The 27,690-nt window shown below is 44.4% G+C and overlaps 1 protein-coding gene across 2 annotated transcripts in view; it reads left to right on the top strand.

The window, feature by feature from the left end:
- The first annotated feature begins 6,897 nt into the window (after positions 1-6,897).
- Positions 6,898-27,690, top strand: part of Slamf1 (signaling lymphocytic activation molecule family member 1) — a 34,023-nt gene continuing 13,230 nt past the window's right edge. The window contains exons 1-3 of one of the 2 annotated variants that reach the window (XM_021169772.1): positions 6,898-7,064; positions 15,897-16,238; positions 18,193-18,489. In XM_021169772.1, the coding sequence (XP_021025431.1) occupies positions 6,989-7,064; positions 15,897-16,238; positions 18,193-18,489 (715 nt within the window). In that variant the 5' untranslated portion in view covers positions 6,898-6,988. The remainder of the gene's footprint in view (positions 7,065-15,896; positions 16,239-18,192; positions 18,490-27,690) is intronic. The other variant, XM_021169781.2, reaches the window with a different exon arrangement.

A 27,690-nucleotide genomic window follows, 5' to 3' on the forward strand; every position in this document is an offset into this window, starting at 1 on the left:
ATGGGAATGGGTGGGTAGGGAAGTGGGGGGCGCTATGGGGGACTTTTGGGATAGCATTGGAAATGTAATTGAGGAAAATATGTAATAAAAATATTTAAAAAAAGAAAAAAGAATATTTGAGCCCAGGCCTGTCTGGCTATGGAGCCAGATGCTGGCTCAATCCACTCACTGTCTTATAAACAAAGATTTAGAGGATGTTTGCAAATGTGGAAACACACTGTGACAAAGCTAGGAAACTATGAAAATGATATTTTCTTTAAAAATTTTTCTTCTAAATTAGATTGTATTTTTAGTTTGAAAAGAAGTAGTCTCCATCGGGACTCTCCAGAGTCATACAACATGCTATAGAAATATATATATATATATATATATATATATATATATATATATATATATATATATATAAGACAGATTCACTGGCTTTTGTTATTTTGGAAGCTGAGAATTCCTGTGATCTCAGTCTACAAAGTGGTGACCTGTTGGCAGTGGGTGTGGGGGAAAGAGGGAGTGGGAGAAAACCTGAGTTTTGGTGCTCTGGGTGGGCGGACATGGAAGACTGCCACACGCTTTCCACGTGGCCCTGGGTGGGCCTCTGGCTGAGTGAAGCCACTGGACTCCAGCTCAGCGGGTAGTGGACGAGGGCAGTCTTGGGTACCAGGTTCTCAGCCTTAGGCATCCCAGGCACCTCTTGACACCTCAGAAGAGCTGAGAACAGAATGGGGGCTTAGGGGAGGCTCAGTCAGCCCTGGGACCAAAGGGAGGAGGGGGCAGAGGGAGAGGGGACGCTGGGTGGTTCCCACTGGGTGAGAGTCCGTGGCTGGAGCGCAGGAAGGCCTTCGGGCCAGAGGTTAAAAGCGGCTCGTAAGGGGAAAGACTATCCCATCGTTCAAGCACAGCAGGCCTTGATGAGCAGAGACAGTCTATGGTTTTAGAGCTTTATTGCAGAAAGGCAGGGAGAAAGAGAGAAGGTAGAAAGAGGGAGAGAGGCCGATCATGACCACGTTGCGGGAGGGGAGGAGGGAGGGAGAGAGGGAGGGCTAGAGAAGTGAGTAAGAAATGTGAGAGTTTAAAAAGAGAGAGGAGGGGCCAAGCAGCTCCTTTTATAGTGGGCTGGGCTATCAGGTAACTGTGGGGAGGAGCATACCTGGGTATAGTCTGGTAACTGTGGGTGTGGAGTCCAGCCAGAATGCCAGGAGCTTGGGACATTGTCTGATAGTCACACACCTCTCCTGTGGGGGCTGTGGGAGCAGTAACTTTGACAGGAGCCAGGGGTCCAGGAGACGTGATCGAACACCTTCTGTCACATGTAGGTGGAAATCACCACCCATCGGTTCCCCGGGTTTCAGACCTTTGCTCGACTGGAGATGAGGCTGTCTGTACACAGCCCACTGCCCCACAATTGACCCAGCAAAGCCAGTGGTGTAGTTCAGTTTTGACCTGAGAGTCTGATGGTAGAAATCCAGTCTGAGAGCTCGAAAGGAAAGCATATGTCCCACATCAAGCAGCCAGTCAGGAAGCTACAGGGCTCAATCCCTGTTTGCTCCACCTTTTATCCCCTAGCGTACTCTGCAATGATTGTCATATCCACCACTTGGCTACAGGAGGCATTCTGCTCGGAAATGGCCTGCAGCTGGTGAGTCAGGGTGTGTCCCTGGTTCCTGACTGCCACTCTTTCCTAGAAGGAGTACCATGACACAGGCATTTCCCCTTCTCTAAGGATTCTTTCCAGTACAAGGAGGCCAGGAAACTCTGTGGTAAGGAGCAGTAGGAAGCACCGAAGCCCTCATAAGAACGATTCTAAAAGTGCCATGGGAGGAGTCTGTGAGGTAGTGGCTCTCAGCCAAGTGTTCTTTGATGAACAGAGAGAGGCCAGTCAGTCCAGGCTGTTCCTCCTCTGTCCCCCCTCCCCGCCCCCCACCCCAGAGGGGAAGATTTTTCACACCACATTGGCTCTGGGGTCTGCTGGCTGAAGCATCAGTGAAAATGAAAGATGTCTTAGAGAGGAAGTCCACAGTGTCTCTCCATCCCCATACGTCAGTGCTCTGACCTGAGTTTGAGGTACACTGATGTGAGAAACTGTGGTGAGGAGCATGTAGTGAGCTATCTTAGTCCCCACAGATGACATAAAGGCTGTGGAATGCTTGGGCCTGGATCTAAGCCACGGCTCCTCTCATCCAGGGTCTTTATCAGCTCTCTCTTTATCACAATCCTCTCCTGAGCCACCCTCTACCCCATATACACACAGCCCAACAAGGAGGGTTTCTGACTGACTGATCCTGTGTCAGATACATGGCCCCCTCTACCCATTGACAGCTTCCCCATCTTACCCAGCAGGGCAGACACAGGGGTATTTTTTCCCAGTGTTTTCCCCAGGCCAGTTTTAGACTCTGCAATTAGGTCTCCTAGGAGATGTTCAGAATTTGGGGAAATTTTGTACTTTCATTTTGCCTTTGTGGGTTTTTTTTCTCATCCAGATAAATGTGTTCATTGTGAGCCCCACGTGGCTAGGTAATCTGGTCCATCCTTCAGTGACTCTTTATTTGCCAGAATAGTTTGTGTAATAGAGGACTTTTACTTAGAAGTCATGTTGAAGATGGTCATTGGTTGGAAAACCAACATGGTCAGAGGCATCAGCCCCAGAAACTGGCAGGCAGGCAACTTGGCCACTTGTAGTTATGCATCAAGAGAAGGAAAGGATAGCAAATCTTAGAAGACAGCATACCATGGATTTCAAGAGCCCGAGATTGAGAAGATGGCTCAGACAGTAAAGTGTCTGCTCCTCAAGCTTGGGGGCCTGAGCTTGAGTCCCTGATGCCCACATAAAAGCCACATGCATACACAACACATTCATATACACACATGATACAGACATTACTAGTTAAAAAAAAAGAATTGGATATGGGTTCACTGCAAAGCCCATGTGAGTTTGGGAGAGGTTGTTCTTTGTATAGTCCTCCTCACTCTCAGAGTGAGGCACTGTGTACCCAAAGGGAGGAAGTGGTACTGTGCCACAGATGATGGAGGCTAGGAACGAGAAACCACACATATCTAGGATTCTTTCGCTGCTCGTACTAGAAGACATGTTCTATAGATAGTAAGCTATTGGCCATCATGAGTCTAAAGACTGGCAAATCCCTCCCCACTCTGTGTGTGTGTGTGTGTGTGTGTGACAACTCTTACACATCCATCAGTAAAATAGGGAAATCATACCAGCATCTTATTGTTTCAAAGATTTATGGAATAATGTATATGAAAAGCCTGACCTGCAGGGTCTACCGTTAATGACACTCCTTTCTTTCCAATTTCTGGATTCTTCAAGGAATTATAAGTGTCTTCCTGGAAAAGGGGAAACACCCTTTACTTAGAGGCTGGATTCCCAGGTTTGGCCTAGGGTCAGTTTTATACTCCTATGAGCCCTGTCTGCTCCTGGGCTGCTGTGAGGATAAAACAACATAGTAAATGGGTTGGCTTCAGAAAAATGGCTTTGTCAATACAAAATGTGCTCAACTGTGTCGTTCCACATTGGTCTGATCTGTCAGCATCCGCTCTCTACATTGAAGGAACAGCTCTGCCAAGAGCTGTATAAATTCTGAAAACTGAATTAGCCACATGGCCTGTCTTAGGGTTTCTATTGCTCTGAAGAGACACCATGACCGTGGCAACCCTTATAAAGGAAAATATTTAACTGGGACTGGTTCAGAGGTTTAGTCCATTATTGTTATGGTGAGAATCTTGGCAGTGTGCAGGCAGACATAGCGCAGAAGGAGCTGAGAGTTCTTTGTTCAGCTCAGTAGGCAGCTGAAAGAGATTGTAAGCCACTGGGCCTGGCTTGAACTACTAAAACCTCAAAATCCAAAGAATGCCACTCTCTATGAACCTGTGAGACCCATTCCCGTTTAAACCACTAAACTCTCAGGCTCCCATAGGCTTGTAGCCATATAATAATGCAAAATGCATTTAGTTCAACTTCTAAAGTCCTCATAGTCTATCACAGTCTCAACACTGTTTAAAAAGCCACAGTTCAAAGTCTGTGAGGCTTGTGGACAATCTCTTAACTAGAACCCACTGTAAAATCAAAATGAAGCAGATCACATATTTCCAACATACAACAACACAGGATATACATTATCACTCCAAAAGGAAAGAACGGGAGCATAGTGAGGAAATACTGGACCACATCAAGACAGAAAACTAGCTGGGCAAACTCCAATTCTGTATCTCTATGTCTAATGTCAAAGTGTTCCTCAGATCTCCAACGCCTTTCAGCTTTGTGGACTGCAACACACTTCTTCCTCTCTTGGGCTGGTCCCAGTCCCTGTTAGCAGCTTTTCTAATGGCTCTGGCACCTCCAGCCTCTTGTGGTTCCAAGGCAATCCAGGCTTCACCTTCACAGCTTCACACAATTGCCTCTGTAGGCCCCCATGCAGAGACACCCACAGCTTTCCTTAGCCATGGAGGGGGATTCTGCAACCCCTTTCTTTTATCTTTTACTATAAAGCCAGAGCCATGTAGCTAAAATTACCAAGTTCTGCTACTTGCTGGGGTTAGAACACACACACACACACACACACACACACACACACAATCATTCGGTTATATCTGCATCAGCTTTCTGGTTTTGATGGTTTTCTTCACTGCCTAAGCTTGGCTGTCCCGGAACTCCATCTGTAGATGAGACTGGCCTTGAACTCAGAAATCCACCCGTCTCTGCCTCTGGAGTGCTGGGATTAAAGCTTTTCTTTAATTCCTTCTCACAGTTCATTAATTGCTTTTCACAAATCAGAAGCTTAGCTGGCTCCAGTCCTGTCCTGAGGTCACCGCTCCCTCTATTCCACTTAGCATTAGGCTTTTCTTTAAACTTTTTATCTTCTTGAGCACTGGACTTGACTCTATTGCAATTTTTGGTGCTATTTTCTACTCCCCCCAACTGTACATTTTGCATTTTTCCTTTGCTCAGCTTGCTCCTTTTCATTATAGATCTGCATTCTCATGGAACATCTATACTGGGCCCCCTTATCCCAAGAGTGGGGTGGAGAGAATGTAAGAGCCAGAGGTGGTGGGCGACTACAGGGAATCAGTGTCTTCCAGACACAGCGGGGCACATATGAATTCAAGAACATAGTCCTTGGTAAGTGAGCCAGGCTCTGGTGGAAGGTCACACATCCAGGAATATTGGGGCAGCACATTTTGATGGGCTAAGGAGGAAAAGACACAAAGCTGGGTGGATGTCCTTGGAAGATTAGGGGGCATGAATATAATAGAATTTTCAAAGAACTAATAAAACTATTATTTTTTTTTAAGTAAAGAGTTCATTCTAGAAGAATAAAGTGACATGAGTCTAAGTCTTTGAAGAGAGGGCGAGGCCTGACCTAAGCACAAAGGATGGAGCGTGCATTCCAGGAGTTGTGTGACTCAAGGGCATGCATTATTCTTGAAAACTCTGATTCAATAGCCAGGTGTGGTGGTACACACTTTTAATCTCAGCACTTGGGAAGCAGAACCAGGTGAATTTGAGACCAGTTGAGTCTTCATAGTGAGTTCCAGGCCAGCAAGAACTACATAGTGAGACCCTATCTCAAAAAACAAAACACAATAAAACCATCAGACAAACAAACAAACAAAAAGGGAAAAGGAAGGAAGGGAGGGAGGGAGGAAGGGAGGGAGGGAGGGAGGGAGGGAGGAAGGAAGGAAGGAAGGAAGGAAGGAAGGAAGGAAGGAAGGAAGGAAGGAAGGAAGGAAACTCCAATTTATATCATGTGTGAATTTCTCTGATGTTAACCCCTTATGTGGAGTTAATTCCTAGCTACCACAGTGAGGACACATCTAGGAACACACCATGCCTAATACATCATTATGAAGTTGGATACAGGAGGCAGGAGAAGAGAAAACAAAGAGAACTACGGACCAGTTTTCCTCTAACACCAGCTCTTTCTACCCCATGACCTTTGGGGTCAAGAGGAGATTATCTGTGATTATGACAATGGATTCTAAAAGCATTAGCCTGGGGACTAGTAAGATAGCTTGGTGGATAAGAACACTTGCTGCATAGGCCTGGCAACGTGAGTTTAATTACTTGATCCCACATGATGGAAGAACAAAGCTGATTCCTAGGGGTTGTTCTTCGACTTTCACACACGCTCGCGAGCGCGCGCACACACACACACACACACACACATACACACACCCTCACCTTTCAAAGTCTCCTTGTGAGCTCCGATTCTAGTGTTCTATTCGTAGAAGTTCTTTCTTCCATCCTTTCTCCATAGCAAACCTTATAAACAAGTTCTAAATTGAAGGCAACAGAGAGCTAGCTTGATTCTGCCCCACTGTGCCTGTCAGGAAAATGGGCTGTTGGTCAGAGATGTCTATGCCTGTCTACTTTATCAGTTTGTGACTATAGCTCCAGGTCTGACTTGCACAGGTATTCAATGAGATTATGGAACGAATCAGAAGTAACAGTCCTGTCATCTCATGCCAGGTAAGTTACAAACAGAAGTTGAGCTCTAGATTCCCTAATTTATAGGTGGTCTACCCAATGTCCACTTTTTTCTTAGGACCCAAAAAGAGTTTACCAGACAGATCTGCTCAGAGAACTTGTGACACCCATTTCCTGGAAACAGCTTAGAAAAAAAGAGGGGTGGGGGGTGGTGTGTGGGGGGGGGGAATCACACTTCTTCCCCAAGCCCGGGTTTGATTGATGTGACATCACAGCCCCTTTCCCAACTCCCATGGGTCTGAACACCTGACTTTGGCTTCTCAAGAACAACGAAGTGATAAAGTGATTTAAGCCTGATCATAAATGAGCAATCCTGGAGGCTCAAGTAGAAAAAAAAAAACCCCACTTGAGACAGGAAGCTGGTTCAGGAACTTGTCAGCAGAGGCAGCACTTCGATGATCAGAGCTTCTTCCTTGGGGGTAACAGTAAGCAGCTGCCCTGCGGAGCTGAGCTGAGCTCGCAGCTGGGGACCCTGTCTGCGATTGCTGGCTAATGGATCCCAAAGGATCCCTTTCCTGGAGAATACTTCTGTTTCTCTCCCTGGCTTTTGAGTTGAGCTATGGAACAGGTGAGTGTCCATTTGATTTGAAGGATTTGAGTCTTATGTTTAGCAGTTTGGAATCAGCAGAGCCTCATGGATGGAGAAGCCAAAGGCTGGGAGGTGCTGTTCAGTTGCCTCTCCTTTAAGGAGAGTGCCTCTGGGTTTCCACTGTGCCTTTCAAAGAGGAAGAAACCTGTTGAGTTCCCTGAGCCTCTGGTTCCAGGGATTTGTCCCATCTACACTAGTTTCTATGGAAACCAGAAGCTAAAGGCACCTGCTATGTCCATAGTCAGCTTCCTGAGGGATGGACTCAGGCTAAAATTCTGAGTAGCTGGTTTATGTGGCTACCCTTCTGGCAAAGACGCACGCTAGGGACCAAAGCTCTGGGAACCTTGACCTACACTTCTGCTGAGGAAAATGACTCTCACACATACATTGTACATTGGCAGACAAAGAACACCGGTCCAGTGAAAAGCAAGGGTGATAGGAGCAACAGGTAGAAGTGGGAAACCTCAGACCTTAGGCTCACACCAGACAGTGGCTGGCGGTGTGGTCATGCTTTCTTATAAGAGATGACTCCAAAGCACCAAGAAGGGGAAACGTTGGTATTTTGGAGCCCAGGGTTGCTTACAGAATGTGGAAAGTGCAATCAGGAAACTTCAAGGCTCTGCAGTGGGCTCGTGATGGCAAAGGGTTAAAGGAGCAGGACTTCTCTCCCATCCCTCTGGTTCTTCTCTTTTCCAAGGCAAGCTGTTGTTTTCTACTTAGTGGGCGGGAACTGTAAGGAAAGGTATTGGAGAGCAACCGTGCTAAGCAGTGCATGCTGGGCTAACCATGTGAATGAATGGTCAACTCCATTGTAGGGTTTAATTAGATTGTGGGAGACAGCCTGGCAGAGATGACTCTAGGAAGCGGATCGGGGAAATCCTGAGAGCCAGAGCATTTTGGTCGTGGGGGATTCATGACTGTAAATCCATTATGGACTTTTCTAAGAAAAACCCTGAAATGTGCCAGGGATTGGGGGTGGGGGGCTGTACCTAGAATCTCTTATTCAAGTCTCAGATGAGGAGACCCTTGTCTAGGTCCACTTTGAGATAATCAGACTGAGCATCTTTGGAGGTAGAGCTAAGCCCTTCTTGTTGTATACCATTTGAACCCACCATTGCTGGCTTACTTGGTGACTGTAGTAACTATGGAATGAACGTTTGGTTTTCTCCTTGTCTAACCTTGTCTGTGGCAGCTCAGATGTAGCTAGCAAATGTTCTGCTTAAGAGTAGGAGGTCACTGGCTAGTGAGCGACAGCCCAGCCCCAGGATACATACATGTCTCCCCACTTGGCAACTATTCTTTCCTTGCATTCCGCGTTCTAAAATAAGCTCAATTTTTGTCAGTGTTTCTATTTATAAATGTGTACTCTTTTGTGAAACCCCATTAAAACCCAAATAGAAATACTTTGCAAATGAGACTTATCAGTCGTGTCAGGGCAACCCAGAGGAGCTTGATTCTTGTAAAAAGAAGTCTGCACCTTCCCATTTCTGTTCGATTTTCAGTTCCTACTCAGAACTATAAGATGCGAAAAGTGCACACGTCCCTTCCCAAGAAAAGCAAAGGCTCCTAAAGGACAGTTGATATCTTTATTTACAGTGAACTTCACATGTGAGTGTGTGATGTTCAAGAAGCTATGCAGCTTCTATACGGCATCTTGACTTTAATCCAAGAGGCAGAATAAAGAGTTGCTATCTTTGGGTAAATAACTGCAAGGCAAACTTTTATCTCTTTTTCCTTTAAAGTTTACTGGGGGAGAGGTGTCATCTTTAATTTCTTGCAGACATATTGTGGCTTATGTTAACATTTATTAGGCTATTTATTATTATTTATTATTTATTTGTTATTTATCAGGAAGATTTATTGTCTTTACAATAGATACACCCTAGGCTGGGGTTCCTGCAAAGCCAGCCTCAGTTTTTTTTTTTCAGTTTATTATGTGTATTAATTTGTGTGACAATATTAATTTTTTTATCTTTAATACTGCTCTTTCCCTCATTACTCCTGCCAGAACATTATGATTCTCATCTACATAGACTATTAACTCCAATTCACAGATATTTCATAACATGTGCCTAGTGTTTCCTTGAATGCTTGAGTTAGATATAAAGTGCCAAGTTCACATCCTGAAAAATCCACACTAAAGACCAAAGATGATGCTGCATTATGTCTAGATGTCAGTTAGATCCTTCAATTTATCAAGAATCTTTTACACTAGACTTTATTTCTAGAGCAACTTTGGGGTCATAGCCGTGTTGAGTAGGGCTTGCTTACATTCCCTTTGCATAGCCTCATTGTCAGTACTGACCATCACAGGGACATACGCATTATGATTGATGACTCTTACCAAATGGAGTTGTTCCTCCATGTAGGTCCTCCCCACCTCTTTCATCCATGTCGAATAAAGTGAGGGGCAAATTCTTGGGTCATAGGCTCGGACCAACCTAATGCAGCCGTTGGCCCATCCTCTCAAGCTCTCTTTGATCTCTCCATCCTCTTACCTCACCCTCCCTAGTGCTGGATTATAGCTGTCTGCCTGCAAGTCTGACTGTACTTGTTGATCTGAGTGAGTCCAGAAGTTTACACCCAAGTGTGTCCATACTGTGTCCTGTGAATCTGAGAGCAGATCTAAATGGTGGGAAGGAAGCATTTGGCAGACCTCTTTTTAAACAGCTTATGGAACAGTGTTTCCTGACTTCTTCCATCATCAGCAGCCAATATACTGATCTAAATATGTCATCAAAAAATTTAATATTATGATATGAAACCTCACTTTTCTCTATCTGCAGCATTGGAAGAGAGTTCAAAGCATCAGGGATTTGGGGGTATTTATAGACTGACTTTCAAAGATTCCATTCAGCATTGATTTACTGAATGTATTTGAGTGTATAAGGCCAAGCGACATGTAAGGTTAGAGAGCAAAAGTAGCAAGCATAAGCCCCTGAAAAGCATCTGGTATAATGTCTGGTATATGTGAGCTCACTTAAAAATTAATGTTGAATAAATAATAACATAAAATACCATATATTTGCTTTATAGAAGGCATTGTGTTAAGTGTTTTATCTTTCAAATTCTCATACCAGCCCTATGAGATTGGTGCCACCATTGCTAGAACTTTGTCACTGAAGAAAGATAAGCAGACTAGATTAACTGTTTCTCTGTACTCATGAGGCTGGATGCTAGACATTTCAGTGAATGAAACTTGATATGCTCTGTTTGAGGACTGGGAAGAATGATCCAATGTGTTTCTCAGTCCCATGAGGAAAACTAGGCTACGATGTCTGTGATTAAGGTGTATATGTTGAATTAAATTGAAACTAATTGAGTATGGGATTTTCCAAAAGGAGAGAGGCCTCGCTGAAAGGAAGGAAAATGTAAGAGGCACGTAGGGAGCATTTGATGGGGAGCTGGGAAGTAGAGACTTTGTTGTCATAGTGGTTTTTGCTTAACCTTTTTTGTTTATTAGAGGAAAGTTGCATGTGCATTTCTGAAACTTCAACAAAACAAAACAGATTAGAATGAAGACTTGCCTTCTTCCTATAACCCTTGCTATAGATGACACTCTGTCCGTGTTTCGAGTATCCTTCACCAAGTAGGTTGGAGTCTACTAGAGTTGGGAAGGAGAACTTTAGATGGAGATACATCCCAGGCTTCAGTGATGTGAGTGTTTGGGTGGAATGGCAAGGGGTCTGTTGCAATAAAACACCCATGGTTTGTGGCTGAGGAACTTGTAAATCTTCACCAGGAAAGTGGGAGGAACACTCTCTCATCCCACATTGAGGATGTTATAGAAAGAAAATGGAATTCATCTTGATTGTGGGAAGGGAGGAATTTAGATTCATGGTGACATTCATTTATTCATTCAACCCATTTAATTTCATTTATTGACTTTGATAAGAAGGATTTCTTGGGCTCCCATTGAGCCCCAGATACCAGTTAGAACAGTAGTTCTCAACCTGTGGGTCACATCTTCTCGGAGGGTCACACATCAGATACCCTGCATATCAGATATTTACGTTACAGCTCATAACAGTAGCAAAATTACAGTTAGGAAGTAGCAGTGAAATAGTTTTATGGTGGCTACAACCTGAGGAATGAAGTGTCACCAGATTAAGAAGGCTGAGAACCACTGTGTTAGAATACCACAGTGAATAAAAGATACAATCCCTCTTCTTGAAAGCTTCTGACTCTGTGAGCACAACAAGTGCTACTGTAGATAAAAATTGTGCTGAGAAGCACAAAGGAGGGATGGAGAGATAGAGGAGGGAGGGAGGCGGCAGGAAGCCTACCCTAAACCTGAAGTCTGGAAAGTCTTTCCTCATCAGAAGACCTGGAGGGTGGAAGGAACTGGACAGGCAAAGGGTGGGCCAGGCTTTCAGGCTGGGGAATGAGGAGTGCAAGCAGTGTGAGCAATGAACACCCAGCCCTCTCAACCTTGGACTAGGCATCTTAGTAGGTTATCTAGGTTTAAAAACAATCCTTAGACCAGTTGTTTTTTTCCTTCCTGAGTCTGCATTTACCTCTAGAACTGTGAGACCCATGAGACCTGTCTCTTTTCTTTTCTTTCTTTCCTTCTCTTTTCTTTTCTTTCCTTTTCTTTTTAAAGATTTATTTATTTATTATATGTAAGTACACTGTAGCTGTCTTCAGACACTGTAGAAGACAGTGTCAGATCTTGTTACAAATGGTTGTGAACCATCATTTGGTTGCTGGGATTTGAACTCAGAACCTTCAGAAGAGCGGTCAGTGTTCTTAACCGCTGAGCCATCTCTCCAGCCCCCTGTCTCTTTTCTAAAAAAAAAATAAAAAAGAAAAGAAAAAGAAAGAGAGAAAGAAAAGAAAAAAGAAAGAAGTAAGAAAGAAAAGAAAGAAGAAAGAGAAGAAAAAAGAGAAAAGAAGAATGTAGCGAGATAATAAAAGAATATGTAAAATATCATAATGGAGCCAAAAATAAGGTCCTGAGGTAGAACCCCACTTTGTCAAAGGCTTAGCTAAACCCTGAATGTATCAGGCCACTGTTCACCTGCCCGAATGAATCACTCCACCATCAAAGCAGAAATACTCGTGAAGGAAAGTGAGTTGGTGTGAAGTATAGAAATGTTCCTTCCCAGTCTCTTCTAGTAAACAGGGCTAAACTGAATCACAGGCTCGCTGGAAAACCCTCATCAGGCAGGAGGATGTTTCAGGAAAAGAGACTCCACTTGAAGGCTTTTACAGCCCCGCATGTGTTTCCATTTGAGCACCCTCCAGACTCAGAGGTCATGGGAGCAATGACGTCATCTTTCTTCTCCTGTGTTTGGGTGTTAGGGTCTCCTTCTGGTGAAACTTTGACTCCAGTCCTTATGTGTGGACTGTCTTCATCTGCCCCATCAGTTTCCTTTCATCCTTTCTCCTCTCGACTTCTATCATTTGTTTGTTTGTTTGGCTACTTCCTACCCTACCTTTCTCTTCCTTGTACCAATTCTGTACTCTGAAAGTACAAAAACAAACAACAGCAGCAACAACAACAACAAGCCTGCAGCGTCTGGTGACAGGAAAAGGTGTGGGAGACGTGTGGGAGAGTGAAAAAGAGTTAACAGTCTTAGAAAGGGTTAATGTCCCCATTTCCCCCTTCTTCTTCATATCAAAATTAGTTTAAAATGTCAACAGTGTGAGAGTGATTCTGTTTTTAAATGTTCAGCTCTCTTTGAGAAATGGTGTTTATGGAAGTGGTCCCCGAAATGTATGTTCAGGGGTCCATGGGTGGCTCTCAGTCTTCCCTGTTTCTTTTACATAGAGAAACTTGGGTTCAGGACCCAAAAGGCCAAACTGTATCTTGGGCACATTGTTACAATTCAGGTGTAAAGCCATCAGAGGAGGTGTGGAACTGTCAGGCATTCCTGAGTGTGGCTGGAAAAGAAAGGCCCAGTGTTCTTCCCAGGGTACCACTGGGAAAATTGCACCAGACAACCACAGGAAAACCAAGCGTCGCCACCTTAACCGAGAACTGGCTGAGCACTGTGTTTTCAGGGAAAATATTAGCAACGCCCCAAAGACCTAGTTCCTTAACACCTACCGTACTTTCCTGTAACAGCCAAGCACCAATGAGTACAGTCAAGTACTCATCTTGACTGTAGCCGGTGTAGAAAGCATTTTTCCCCCAAAATCACTAGTATTTCATTAATCTGGGCCGGGTCATTTAGTAGACAGTATAGGGATTTCAGAGCACATTGATGTCAAGAATATTTTGGCCATTTTACCCAATTTCCAGCAGCTCGTTTTTACCACAGTTGAAATGGGGTCTTTTCTAGACAGACCTGTTGCAGAAGCAGGTGGTTTTCTACCCTTTCGAATCTCTTATCAGCTAGAGCAATCTATGCTCATAGAGTCATGTGTTCCTAACATGAACATTAACTTAGGGTTCCTAACATGAACATTAACTTAGGGTTAAATTCGGTTGTATACATGTCAGGCTAAGGTAAACAGGAGCTTGCCGAGGGTAATATGGCTTTCAGTGCCTGCTAATTGAACAGATATTTATTTCAGAGCCTGTCTGTGCCAAACACTGTATCAGGACATCAGACACAAACACTGGTATGACATTTGTTCATTTGTTCTCTAGAGAAGGACTGTATTCAAGTGGGACAGACATCAATACAAATGAATAACTGTGCATTTAACACCAGATAGTGACAGCAAGGGCAATGGGCAGGAGGTATGTCCTGGGAAATCTGTCAGAGGAGGCACCTAAAATAAAGTAAGGCACTGAGAAGTTCAGGTTCATAAGGAAAGAACTCTCCAGGGTCAGGAAAGTTCTTGATGAGGTTCTGGAGCAGGGAAGTTCTGTGGCCATAATGCAGTGAAAGCCAGAGAGTGGGCAAGGAATGGATTTGGAGCAAAGCTAAGTTCGCAGTGAGCAGATTCAAAGACTGTGAAGTTTGTAAGGGCTAGAAAGCCCAGGAAGATTAAAAGCAATTGAAAGAAAAACCTAAATCAGACATGGTTTAAAGGATCACTGTGTCCGAGGTATAAAGGCTGGGCGATTAGCTGGCAGAGTGGTAGCAGGTAGGCCTGTGGTGACGGTGTCAGGAAGGAATAGGTGGCAAGGACTTCTGTGTCAGATCAACTTGGGAATTAGAGCCAGCAGGATTTTCTGTCAAGACGAAATGTGGAGTAGGAGAAAGGACAGGTTCAAGGATCCTCCAGTGTTCTTGGCCTGAGAAACTGGATGATCTGTCATGCCTGAGCAGAGTTCTTTGCTAACAACATTGGACGCTGTTTAAACTTCCAAGTGCCCTTCTATGTAGGTGGTGGAGTCTACAGTGAGAGGATTAGCGATGGCCTACAACTGTAAATACTGCAGTTATGTCACACTGTGGAGCTAAGTGAGAAATGAGGTGTAGATAAGGAAGAGAAGGAAACCCGAGCCCAGGCATTCTCTGATACTTAGAGATCTCAAAGAACACAAGTTTCCCCCAAGGAAACTAAGAACGATAAAAGAAAAAAAAAAAAAGCAAGTCATGGAAGTGTAGTATCTTGGTGACCAAATGCAGACTGTGTTTAACGGAGGGGTGATGAACTATGTCATGGGTTCCTGAGAAACACAAAAGGCAACGATGGAGAATTAACGGACTTGGCTCAGTGTGACAGACTGACAAGTGTGATTCCATGAGAATTTGGAAGAAGAATTGTCTGGAGTGGATACAGGGAAAATTGGGTCAGGAAGCAAACGGAGAAAACATAAACAGACGTGCAAGAACCTTCCAAAAAGAAAATGAAAATAACCAAGTGACTAAGGATAGACCTGGGGTGGGAGAATTTCTCTCTCTCTCTCTCTCTCTCTCTCTCTCTCTCTCTCTCTCTCTCTCAGATAAGGGCAATTAACTGTTTGTATGTATGTGTGTGTCGGTGAAAGAATTCCAGGAGGCATCAGGGCATCCGGTAGTGCAGGGCTTGGCTCCGGAGGCAAAGCCTGAAAGCCTGAGAGTACTCCTCTAGAAGACACTAGTCTTGGATGGGAGCACGGGCCAGTCCTCCAGGTAGATTGGCTGATTAGGATCTCCATAGATTGAAATCTGCCTTTTGTTTCTTGTCTATTTTTTTCTTTTCAGTGAATCCGAAAGGGAGGTAACCCCTGGGAGAGGAGGCAGAAGGGTTTAGGGTTAGGCTGCGGCTTTGAGAGAAGAGGAGGTATTAAATACTCAGCACTAGAATCCCTGAGAGTGGTTTGAAAGAGCTTTGAGTTTTCGTTGGGGTTTTCCCCCTCTGTTCTTGTTGGTTCAGCATTTTTAAACAAGGGAAAGAAAATAATCTCTTGTCCTTACCATTATTAACAATCGGGGATTGTTGGGGAAGCAAAATTCCAGTTTGGGCACAAAGAGCATCTCCGTCCTAGTTCTCACAAGTCTCAGACCCTTCTCTGCTTCTTCTCACCTGACTTGATGCTTCTAGGCTCCTCCTCACTGTCACTGCTCTTCACCCTGCATATTGAACCTTGGCAGAGAATTTACAGCCTAAGGTTCTAGTCTTTGACTGTGGCGCTCACTACTGTCACATTAAGGAAGTCATTTACTTTGCTTCTGTTGTCTGTGCCTTCGCTGTTCAGTCTGAGTTGAGAGAACCCTGGTATTCGTGATTTGAGGATTTCCACTGGATGCTCTGAGATGTTGAAGTTTACAGTTGGGATCCTAGTGGGAATCCTGGTAGACCACCACCTGATAATATGATATCGTTCAGGAAGTGAGGAGAGTCTCAGCCTGTCTTTCTCTATCCTCAACATAACACATGTCTCCAGTTCTTCCATCATAAGTAATTATCTTCCCGTCCTTCCCTCAGGTGGAGGTGTGATGGATTGCCCAGTGATTCTCCAGAAGCTGGGACAGGACACGTGGCTGTCCCTGACAAATGAACATCAGATAGATAAGAGCGTGAACAAAAGTGTCCGCATCCTCGTCACCATGGCAACGTCCCCAGGAAGCAAATCCAACAAGAAAATTGTGTCTTTTGATCTCTCTAAAGGGAGCTATCCAGATCACCTGGAGGATGGCTACCACTTTCAATCGAAAAACCTGAGCCTGAAGATCCTCGGGAACAGGCGGGAGAGTGAAGGATGGTACTTGGTGAGCGTGGAGGAGAACGTGTCTGTTCAGCAATTCTGCAAGCAGCTGAAGCTTTATGGTAAAAATGGGAATTTTTGTACTTAGCACAGGAGGGCCTAGAAGGTTCTCAGTCCCAGAGTTCAGGCCGTTCCCAGAAGTAGGATGTCTGGAATTGGAAGCAACTTGAAAGACATGGTCCAACAGGTATTTAAGTTTAAGGGAAGCACTTTGACAAACAGATCTTTATGGTTTTTTTCTTCCCATTGGTGGAAGCTGATTTGATTACTGTTTTGAAAGAGAGGGAGCCTGTTGTGTGGGGACCAAAGGACTGGCTTAGTTTGCATATTAATTTTTAAATAAACACACACACACATATATTTATTTATCAAACTTGACTTTTACAAAGTTTGACTACAACTGAACAGACCCACCTCCTCTTACATTTGCCAGGGAGCCAGACTCCAGTGGCAAGCGATTTCACGTGTGCTTGCTCACACATGTGTGGGATGTTTGCTACAGCAGAGGTTCTGGGTAGAGAGCTGATAGTCCACCCACAGTCACTTCACCAAGCCCCAGAGCCTTGGAGGGGGGGGGGGTAGGGGTTCCACCTACACGGCGAAAGAAACACCTCTCTTCTCACTTGAACCAGGATCTGCTTACGTAGTTATTTAGTTGTGGCCCGGTAGAACCTACATTTTGGCTGAATTCAGTACTTGTCTGACCCCCTTTAACCTCCATGCCTGTCCTTGAAGACACCTACAGTTCCTGCCCCTTAGGCCCTGAGGCCTGTCTGCTTTCCAAGGCTTCCTGACAGCTGTGTGGGGACTTCTTTCAAAAGGATGTTTTACATCTCCAAGGATGGGATGGGAGTCCACAGCCAGCACATTATTGGAAGCTGCAGCTTTCTAGGAGAGAAAGAGGAACATCTTGGCTCTCTCCTGCCCCAGCAACCAGAGAATGCAGAGCTCCCATAGCCATCTGCTGAGTGTGCATGGAGGCCGCACATCATGTGTTTTTTAAATAACGTAAATATTATATAATCTGTCCTTTTGTTCTTATGAGTTTACTGATTTCGTCACACCTTATATAATCAGCTGGATGTGTTGGGAAGTGCTGTCTCTGCAACCAGGACTTTCTTTGAGGAAAGAGAGAAACAGAGAGAGGCAAAAAGAGACAGAGAGAGAGAAAGGGAGACAGAGACAGACAGACAGAGAGAGACAGAGACAGAGAAACAGAGACAGAGGCTGATTTCTGAATCAGACTAAGGTATTTATCTTAGCCTGGCCACTTAGAAGTTACATAGTCATTCAAGTCATGCTGTTTCTCTGAAGACTCAGTTTTCTCACCTACAAAATGGGAATAATTACTTTTAGTTGTAATAGTTGAGAGAAGTAATACCAATGATGTGCTGATTCTGTAGTAGTTGAATTAAACATATAAACGGCTCCTCCCTTTTTACCTTACCTGTCTCATGGCATTGGAATTGTATAATTGATAGGACTTGTAGCTAAGATTAAAAACCCTACCACTGCTTTAGACCCAGAAAGCCCCTGCCTCCCCCCCCCCATGCACATGCAGGCAGGCACGCACGTGCACACACACACAAGCACGCACTCAAGTTAACACACAAACATACAGGCATGCATGCATACACGCACACACATGCCTGATGAAAGCCGACCATTGAAAGCTCGTGCTTCTAGCTCATCGTCTAGGATGTTGTACTTACTCATAAGCCAGTCAAAACCTATCTTATTCCTGATAGAGTGAGGCAGAGCAATCTAGATGGTGAACATCAGGAGAGGCATGCAGTATCCTGACAGTATTAGCAGAAAGGAACTATCTATCAGCCAGATGCGTCTCTGTTCTATCTGAAGAGGCTCCTGGAATGAGCAGTGCAGCGACAACTCACACTTAATGTTTCTAGTGAGGGGAAAGTGACATTTGGCTAGACTTTCTTTGCACAAATAAGTCAGTCAACAGTTCCGGGACCTTTGTTTCAGTGATGGTTCCCTTGCTCCTCCTCCTGACAGAGCAGGTCTCCACTCCAGAGATTAAAGTGCTAAACAAAACCCAGGAGAACGAGAATGGGACCTGCAGCTTGCTGTTGGCCTGCACAGTGAAGAAAGGGGATCATGTGACTTACAGCTGGAGTGATGAGGCAGGCACCCACCTGCTGAGCCGAGCCAACCGCTCCCACCTCCTGCACATCACTCTTGGCAACCAGCATCAAGACAGCATCTACATCTGCACCGCAAGCAACCCTGTCAGCAGTCGCTCTAGGATCTTCAACCTGTCATCGCAAGCATGCAAGCAGGAATCCTCCTCAGGTGAGCACTGGGTTACCTCATCAATGGCAAATCCACTGCTAACTAGTCCATTAGCTCTGCTCCAACAGCTAAGCCTTGCCCATGATATTTTACGTTGGCTTTATATTGTCAAAGCCTCCAGGTACATTCAACAAGGGTGCTTCCATGATGGCCCTAGGTGGCATTATATTACATTTGATTCACAGATAAGGAACAAACAGGGAAGGAGGGGGGACCCAGAATTTGAGCCAGACTCAGGTCTCCAAGGGCAAGACTCTCTGTACCTTCTGCCTTGGATCCAGTGTTCAAGGATATGTAGGAAAGGGACTGCAGGTTGCAGGTCCGAAGTCCTACATCCATGCTCGGTTATGATGAGCTACTTCTTTGCCATCAGTACATACTTCTGTATTGCTGTTCTGGACTGCCAATAAGTACTTATGCTGCAAGAGAGGGGAGTCTGATCTCTGCACCTCGGCAATGCATTGTAAATATAAGATATGAGACCTTTGCTCAATAATGATGTACAGGCTATAAGGGAGGGGCTCGTGCTATGAATGGACTGTGAATCTGAGAGCCAGTTAGAAGACCGGAGAAATCAGAGCGATACTGGCAAGGCCTCGTTGGTTCACAATAAATTTGCCAGGCAGGCACTACTACCCGCTTCATTTTAAAGATGAGGAACTTGAAGTTCACAGAACTTAAGTATCTCTTCAAGCTTCTTTAATTTCAACTAATGGCATGAATACCTAAACCTAAATATTGTAAGTAGGTTTTCTCCTTTCCGGGGTAGAAAGCATCGTTGCTCTGTTAGAGGAAAATGCTGATTACATAAGCCAGTCTAACCACAAAGATACAGAATAGACCACTGCTCTCTTGTGCCAGGCTGTGTGATTCTGTACAAGAAGGTTCAGGGAGAGCCCCAAAAGGCATTTCTTACACCCTGACCTTGTCCTTTCTGGGGAATGGAGCAAGAATCACCCCAAGGAGACTCCAACTGGAATAGCGAATTCCATGGGGATGGGTGGGGAGAGAGGAGCGGGGACTGTAGCTACAGTATGTCTTCAGCATAGCACTTCCTGTGACAGAGACTTCCCACTGCCTCCCTCCCCCAGAAGACTCTCAGATAGGAAATACCCCTGCTGTACCCCAGGATATTCCTTTGAATTCTGTCATGAACCTAATGTGGCCAAATGTGGCCATGTCATGGAAATAGTCAATCATCTCTTTACTTTCTAAATGTGGCCTACAGACCTTGTGTAGGCTCTTCTATCCAGGCCCCCGCTACCCACAGTCATTCAGAGCATCCTGGAAAAACCAAGCAAACAGTGCTGTAGAGTGGCAAGCTTCCAGAATATGATCCTAGGGGTCTCTTTCTAATTACAGTTATGAAAAAGCTCAGCTTTCTCGGAGACGTTTATTCTTCATCAATAACAGACAGCAGACAGGCTTTGATTGTTCCCTACATACTACCTGCACGTCCAACCCTCACAGAAATCAAATACTATAGTTAGTGTGAACATCTTCATACTATGAATGAAGTAAAAGAAAACAAGAAAACCAATGAAAGGCTTGAGTAAGATCATACACAGAGCCAGAGGGAGAACCTAGATCTCTGGTACTGAAATCCTCATAGGTAGCCCTAGAAGAGTTGTTGGGAACTAAAAAGGGGGGCCCTGGGGGCAAGGGGGGAGGAAAAGACCCACACTCCACCAGAGTTTTACCTATTCTCTGGCCTGAGTGGGCATTCAAGCCTCTGACCCATTCTTCAGGGGGTGGCCAAGGGGCAGCCCTACCTGGGAACCCTGGAGCTACTTTGCTAAAGCCACTGGGGGTTATAGGAGAGAGGGATGAGGGAAGAGAGGTTCCTAACACCTGCAAGAGTGAGCGCAGTGGATCTTGACTGGAGCACAGGAAGGCCTTCTACAAGGCTCATTAGGAGAAAGCCTGTCCCATCCTCCAAGCGCAGTGGGCCTTGATGAACATTCTATAGTTTTAGAGCTTTATTATAGAAAGGCAGGGAGAAAGAGAGAAAGAGAGAAAGAGAGAAAGAGAGAGAGAGGGAGAGAGGGAGAGAGAGAGAGAGAGAGAGAGAGAGAGAGAGAGAGAGAGAGAGAGAGACACTGCGCTTGGAGAATGGGGCAGGCTTTCTCCTAATGAGCCTTTCCTAATCTCCCCTTAGAAGGCCTTCCTCTGCTCCAGTCAAGATCCGCTGCGCTCATTCTCGCAGGTGTTGGGAACCTCTCTTCCCTCATCCCTCTCTCCTATAACCCCAGTGGCTTTAGCAAAGTAGTTCTGGGGTTCCCAGGTAGGGCTGCCCACATCCCTGAAGAAGTGGGTCAGAGCTTGAATGACCACCCAGGGGGCTGAGTAGAAAGTGTATGGCAGCCCTCCCTCACCCAACAGACCTGAGAATAGGTAAAACTCTGGCAGGGCATGGGTCTTTCCTCCCTCTTCTTCCCCAGGCCCCCCTTTTTAGTTCCCAACAAAGAGTGTCTACATTTAAAATACCTTAGAAATTATGGTGAAAAAAAAAACTAGTTATTTTCCTTGGAGACAAAGGAAAAAAATACCCATTGTGCCAGCTAGCTCCCTTTCATTGTAAAAGCCTGTTTAGGGACAGGGGAGCAAAAATTTTACATTAACCTATCTAAAAATGGAGATGAATACTCCTTCCATGCTTCCAGATAGCTTAACAAGAACATAACTAATGCATAATAAAATAAGCCATAAAGATTATGCTTGAGGGCATTTGGCTCAGGACATCCTAAGCTAACACCGAAGATGACTTTACTCATTTAAGCCATATGGAGGATGACTCATATACTAGTGTGTGTACATACATACGTATGTATGTATGTATGTACATATGTGTGTATGTGTTATGCATTATGTGTTATGTATGTATTATGAAGCAGGCTGCTGTACTGTATGGAGGGACACTAAGGGGACAAACATGGTGCTCTGAGTAGAAGTCTATGGAGACCTCGTCCAGTCAGGAAAGCTACTAGAGAGAACTTTCCTCTCGTGGGCCTCTGTTTTGCCATCTCGAAGAGGAAAAGGGTAAATGGTTAATGTTCCTGCTGGAGGAGGTGACATTTATGATTCAGTTCCTGAGTATGTCAACAAGAACGGTTAATAAGGGATGCTAGGGTGTTTAGTTTGCTGAGGGTTTCAATGTCATATGCTGGATGCTTTAAACTATTGGAAATCATTGTCTCAATGTTCTGGAGTCTAGAAGTTCAAGATCAAGATGTTGTCAGGTTGGATTTCTCCTAAGACCTCTCTTTGACCAGCAGATGACTTTTCTCCTCTGTGCATCTCTGTGTCTCCTTTCCCTCTTTGATACGGATACCTATCAGGTTAGATAAGGGCCATGCTAGTGACCTCATTTGAATTTAATTATCTTCATAGCAACCTGTTCCCAAATACCATTCTGGTAAGGCTTAGAACTTCAACATATGGGTTGGTAGGTGTAGTAATTAAGCCACAGTACTACACTAACACCCCCGTTTTAATTTGATTATTTTTGTAAAGCTCCCATCTTTAATTGAAGCCACATCCTAAAGACTTCCAAATATGGGTTTTAAGAGAATGCCAGTTAACTTGCAGTTCAAGTAAAGAAGGAGGAGGCTCTCACCACATCAAGTCAGACCCACGGGCACTTTGCAGTATGACCTTTCCTCCACACAGGGCTGTAAAGGAAATCACCTAAATTACTGAAAATCCACTTCTATTCATATATCACAGTGGCTGTCAACCTTCCTAATATTAAGACCCTTTGATACAATTCCTCATGTTGTGGTGACCCCCAATCATAAAGTTATTTTCGTTGAAACTTCCTATCTGTAATTTTGCTGTTATGAGCTGTAATGTAAATATCTGTGTTTTCCAAAGGTCTTAGGCAACCCCCATGAAGCGGTCAAGACCTACAGGCTGAGAACCACTGGTTTCTCACTTTGTAGTTGCAAATGGAAGTTGCGAACTTTTAAGGCATTGCTTTTACATTGATGAAACAGCTATTGAGGTTTTACCGTGTAGAGAATAGACTGGGGTCAGCAAGAGACAAAAGAAAAAGAAATTAGTTATAGGAGAACATTATGACAACAGTCCATCCATACGTGCTGGGACCTGGGTCAAAGCAGCAACAGTTAGTCTAACAAAGACTAAGAATAGGCAGTGTGCTCCAAGGGAGACCTCCGCCCTGGAATGAAACTGCAGGGTAGGCTGACTGTTCATCAGGCATTGCAATCAGTAAGTCAGGAGAGTTGGTTTTGAGGACATTTTCAATTTAATGAAAGAAAACCTCAAAGTCACTCATGATACTCTGAGAACAAATATAGTGTGATATTGGCACACCCTTTTGATGTGAGGCTGAGCTGTGCATGGGCACGTTTGTTCCTTGGGAAGAAGTTTCAATGACATTTATCTAGGCCCACAGACAGATGATATAATCATTCCTGATCCAGTGGCCACTTAGAAATTGTGTACATCGTCAATGTCCATTATAATATAGTCTCTTATGCCAAGGCCTACATCCCTGGGCTTTACCTTTATGTGAAGCATGCAAACATGGGTTGACAGTGTGTGGGACTGTGTGGGGCTTGCTGCTGTCCTTAATCAGTATGTTTTGAAAGTATTATGTCTGTGTGAGGATGATTGATTCAAAATCTTAAATATTCAGCTAGAAGGGAATGCCCCTGGAGGCCCACACTAAAAGGAAGACCTTTTTTCAAGAAATTATCAAAACACTGGCTCAGTGGAAGAAAAGGCTGACACTGGGGCTCCACAGTGTCCCCCACCCCAGTCTAGCAAAGTCTCATTTCCATAGTCGCCTAGACATTCCATGGCCATGGTTATGTCCTCTGCAATATCAGCCCCATCAAGCAAACCTGACAATAGTAGTGAAAGGTGAAGGCGGGACACTTCGAGTCAGTTACAGCCTCATTATGTGGCCATACCTCTTACCAGGAAAGCTAAGCAGTACAGTTATTAGCTGGGCAACTGTGTGTCCAGAGCTGACTCATTCTGCCAGGAAAGGACAGGAGAAATGGTTGGCTGGTATCCTTTGCAACATTATCTAGGTAGAACAGGCTGCTGTGGAGGGTGTTTCCAGAAGGTTTGGGTTCTATATAATAACTTTCTTAGATGTTCCCAGACTTGAAATTGGTATCCTCCCCCATCCCCCAATTCTCACTGGAAACTACCACTAAGAAGGCATCTCTTAAAGAGTGTCAACTTCTTCAAGGAGCTGTGCTCCATGCCAGAAACCTTGCTGAGAAAAACCACATGAAAGGCCGGAAAGAGATCCGGTACTCTCAGACCGTTATGTGAGCATCTCAGAGGCTCCTGGGATGAACTACATTCGTTTCTTGGGTTCTGTTTTGTTTTCTTTTTCTCTTCCTTAAATAATATGATTTAAGGACTTGAAGGGAGAGAAGCTTTTGTGTTGCTGTGACAACCAATTTTCAAAGACAAAAAGGAAAAGAAGATTGCTAGCATTTCCTTGGAGGGAGGTGTGGCTCTGTGCAGGTTTTCTTGTTCAACTCGCATCTAATGCCGCAGAAGGACTACAGGGTAGAGATTCATGTAAAGTACTTGCTCCTCTAAATAGCACAGGTGTTTTCAGTCAGCCCACTTAGCTGACTCTGAGGGGTTTCTGCAGGGAGAAAGGCATCATACTGTTGGTAGAAAGAAAGAAAGAAAGAAAGAAAGAAAGAAAGAAAGAAAGAAAGAAAGAAAGAAAGAAAGAAAGAAAGAAAGAAAGAAAGAAAGAAAGAAAGAGAAAGAGAGAGAGAAAGTTAGTTGAGATACTGTTTCTTTGTGGATGAAGGGCCTGTAGAGCCAAGGACTTTTATCAGATTTCTGAGAACCACCATCCTGAGAGGCCTCACTATATGAATGAGCAACAGGAGAGAGAGAGAGAGAGAGAGAGAGAGAGAGAGAGAGAGAGAGAGAGAGAGAGAGATCTTCTGGTTTGGAAATGGGAGCATAAGTCATGTGTTGTGGGTGCCTCCAAAAAGCACATTTTTCCAGATTCATGTTGTTATTACAAAGCTATGTCAGATAGGTCATTGGTACTTCCTTTGTCTCAGAGCATTCAGAAAGTAACCCAGCATGCCTTCTGAGACCTTCATGTATTTAGCACTCTGATAATTTTTAACAAAAGAATACGTGTCAATTCTCTATGATCCATTTGTATTCAGTCATTTAAGTTCGTCAAATGTGTATAGAGTGTCTTCATATTCTATATCTGATGAAATGAGAGAGTGTATTTTAAAAAAGGACTAGACCCAGAGACTCCCTTTAAAGATTTTTTTTATCTAAGTGGGAGTTTGGTGACAAAGTGCATTTTACTAGATGAAAAACCATTATTTTAAAGAGACTACTACTAAAATTTCTAACTGGAAGGTTTACAGTACTTAAGACATAGGAATATAGATGTGGCCTGGATGATCTGAGAAATGGGAAGATACTGTTCATACAGAAGATGAGCAGCAGCTAAGGGAACAGGCACCTGCCTCTTATACCCTCACTGGGGAGGCTGAGATAGGATGCTTGCAAGGCTACGCAGCACATTCTAGGCCAGCCTAGCCTCAAAGAAAAAGCCCTCTCAGCAACAATGACAAAAAGAAAGAGGAAGGAGGGAAAGAAGGAAGGAAGGGAGGGAGGGAGGGAGGAAGAAGAGAGGGAGGGAAGGAGGGAAAGAAGGAAGGAAGGGAGGGAGGGAGGGAGGAAGAAGAGAGGGAGGGAAGGAGGAAGGGAAGATGAAAGAGAAAAAAGACAGAGAGAGAGACAGAAAGAAATAAAGAGAGAGAGAGAGAGAGAGAAAGAAAGAAAGAAAGAAAGAAAGAAAGAAAGAAAGAAAGAAAGAAAGAAAGAAAGAAAGGGAAAGGAAGAGAGAAAGGTCTGAGTCTATCAGGTGATGGATGGGAGCTTTTTCCGAGTTCACAGTAGAATTTGCTCCTTGAGACGTTTCGGATCTTCTGCAGATGGCTGAAACACAGATTCTTGGTGTAGAGTTCTTCCATTTTGCCTTTGTTTAGTGTAGAAATAGATGGAAGGATCAATCCTTGCACAAGAACAGCACAGAGAAAGGCAAGCAGTGCAATAGGAACAAGCCTCAGGAAAGCATTTCCAGAATTGGCAACTGTGAGCAGTCCAACCCAAACAACCTACAGAAGCAGCACAGTGTCCTTATGTGTCTGAGCTTCTCAGGGCTTATCTCATGGTCAATGAATAGCACCACGTGGGTGAACATTAAGTATAGGCACCTGGGGGCCTGCTACACAGATGGGAAGACTTTCTGGTAGTGACAGAGATGATCTCCAGCCTCCTAGCAGTTTGCTGGAGAACCAAGTCTGGCAAAAGCAGGAACATTCATTGATCACGTGATGGATTCTGAACACTTTATATACATTATTGTGGTTCATCAGAACAAGCTCGTGAACTAAATAATTTTATCCTCACTATATTGGTGATGAAACAGGCCTCAGGGGGTATGAAGGACTCTCTGAGGTACACAGTTATTAATTAGTACACATGGTGCCGAATCCATCTGTCTGGCTTGTAATACCATCATTTAAAATGATTTGCATTGCAAAGATAATGGTGGGAAAACACGGGTTATAAGCTCAGTGGGATGGCATCGACCACACGAGATGTTGAAGTCTTGAGGAGAGGGCAGAATGAGACTGGGATGTTCAGGAAAGGTGACACTGAGGAAGGAGGAGTGGCCTGAGCATTGGGGCCTGAGCAGGTGTGGTGGAGTTCCGAAGCATCATCAGGAAGGGGAGTAGAATGTGGAAGGGAGATGGTGAAGAGATGGGTTGGCCACCCAAAGGGCCTTGGCTCTCCCGGGCATCGGAGTCTATGGCTGCTTTCCTAGTGGGACTCCCATCTCCAGAGTCTATCAGAAACCTTAAACTCTACAGTTCTTCCCTTCCCAGCTGGGCCACTAATGTCTTCTAGAATGTTATACATACTTGTTTCCTCAACATGAAACCAGTGGGTCGTGTAAACTTAACACTATATATAGTTCCTTTAGCCAATGATTCTATTAAAAAATATCCACCAATATATCCATACATACCTTAAACAGCAAAGGGAAAAATTAGACTTGATTACACATCTTCCAAGTTAATGGCTGGATAGCCTCTCATAGCTGGCTGAAGCCGGTCCCTTATGTCACAGGAGACAGGGAACAGACTGATTTCATCCTCCTGAGATGTTGGAAAGAAAGACATGAGCCTGGTGTTACCACACTGGAGCCTCAGCCTGTGGTGTTGACTATGAATAGGTGATTAGTATGGCTGCCAGTAGGAGACCTGAGGAGGCAAGAAAGGTGGATTTGGCAGGCAAGTCTCCATGAAAGCCAGTTGTCTGTTATTTTACAGTTTTAGAGGCTTCACCTTGGTTTTTGGTCTTTTTTTTTTTCTGTAAATCTCATATGAAATTCAGAAGAAATATTATTGTTGGAAATGATATAAATGTTTGAGGTGTTTGTTCTTAAATTAGTGTTTGCTATAGACTTCCTCAAGATACATATATTAGAAGAAAGAGGAACTCAAAATAGGAAGTGCTACGATCATGATTTGCTGGGCCAACACCCGACGCTTCGTGCATGAAGCTCAGGCTGTGGTCTCTGCTTTTTACCTTGTACTGGGAAGCTTTCTCTGAGCATCCCTGGTACTGACGGCAACGAATCTGACCCAATTAGACTTGTGGTCAGACTTTCATGCGTGTACATACACAGAGAGTTCTTAGCCACCATAAACTCTTCAGAGAGTCATGCAGATTGAGTAGCTCACACACTGCCTTCCTCATTTTATGTGTTATATGAAGCCAACTCTCTGCTTATTCTTGGTTGTTCATTCATTCAGGTGGGGGTGGGGTGGGATGGGTCTTGCGCCACAACCCTTGAACTTTCAGCCCTCCTATTCAAGCCTTCTGAGTGGCGGGACTGGAGGCATAAGCTGCCAGACCTAGCTTTTCTCCTTTTCTTGACCGAGACTGTTGACGTTGGTGTTTGGCAGGGTTAAAACATGGTTTACTTGAGGAAGAGAACCTGTCACTGCAGTGAGGTGCCTTGGGACTAGCTATATGCGGAGCCTAGGAAGAAAAGAACTCTTTCAAGCCCAGAAGAACGCTTCTAGTAGCTTTGGGGCTGGAGCTTTTACCAGATTTCTATCTATATTTTCATCAGTTCTCCAAATATCCAAATGC

The sequence above is a fragment of the Mus caroli genome, chromosome 1 (genome assembly GCF_900094665.2).
Source record: "Mus caroli chromosome 1, CAROLI_EIJ_v1.1, whole genome shotgun sequence".
Taxonomy (NCBI): domain Eukaryota; kingdom Metazoa; phylum Chordata; class Mammalia; order Rodentia; family Muridae; genus Mus; species Mus caroli.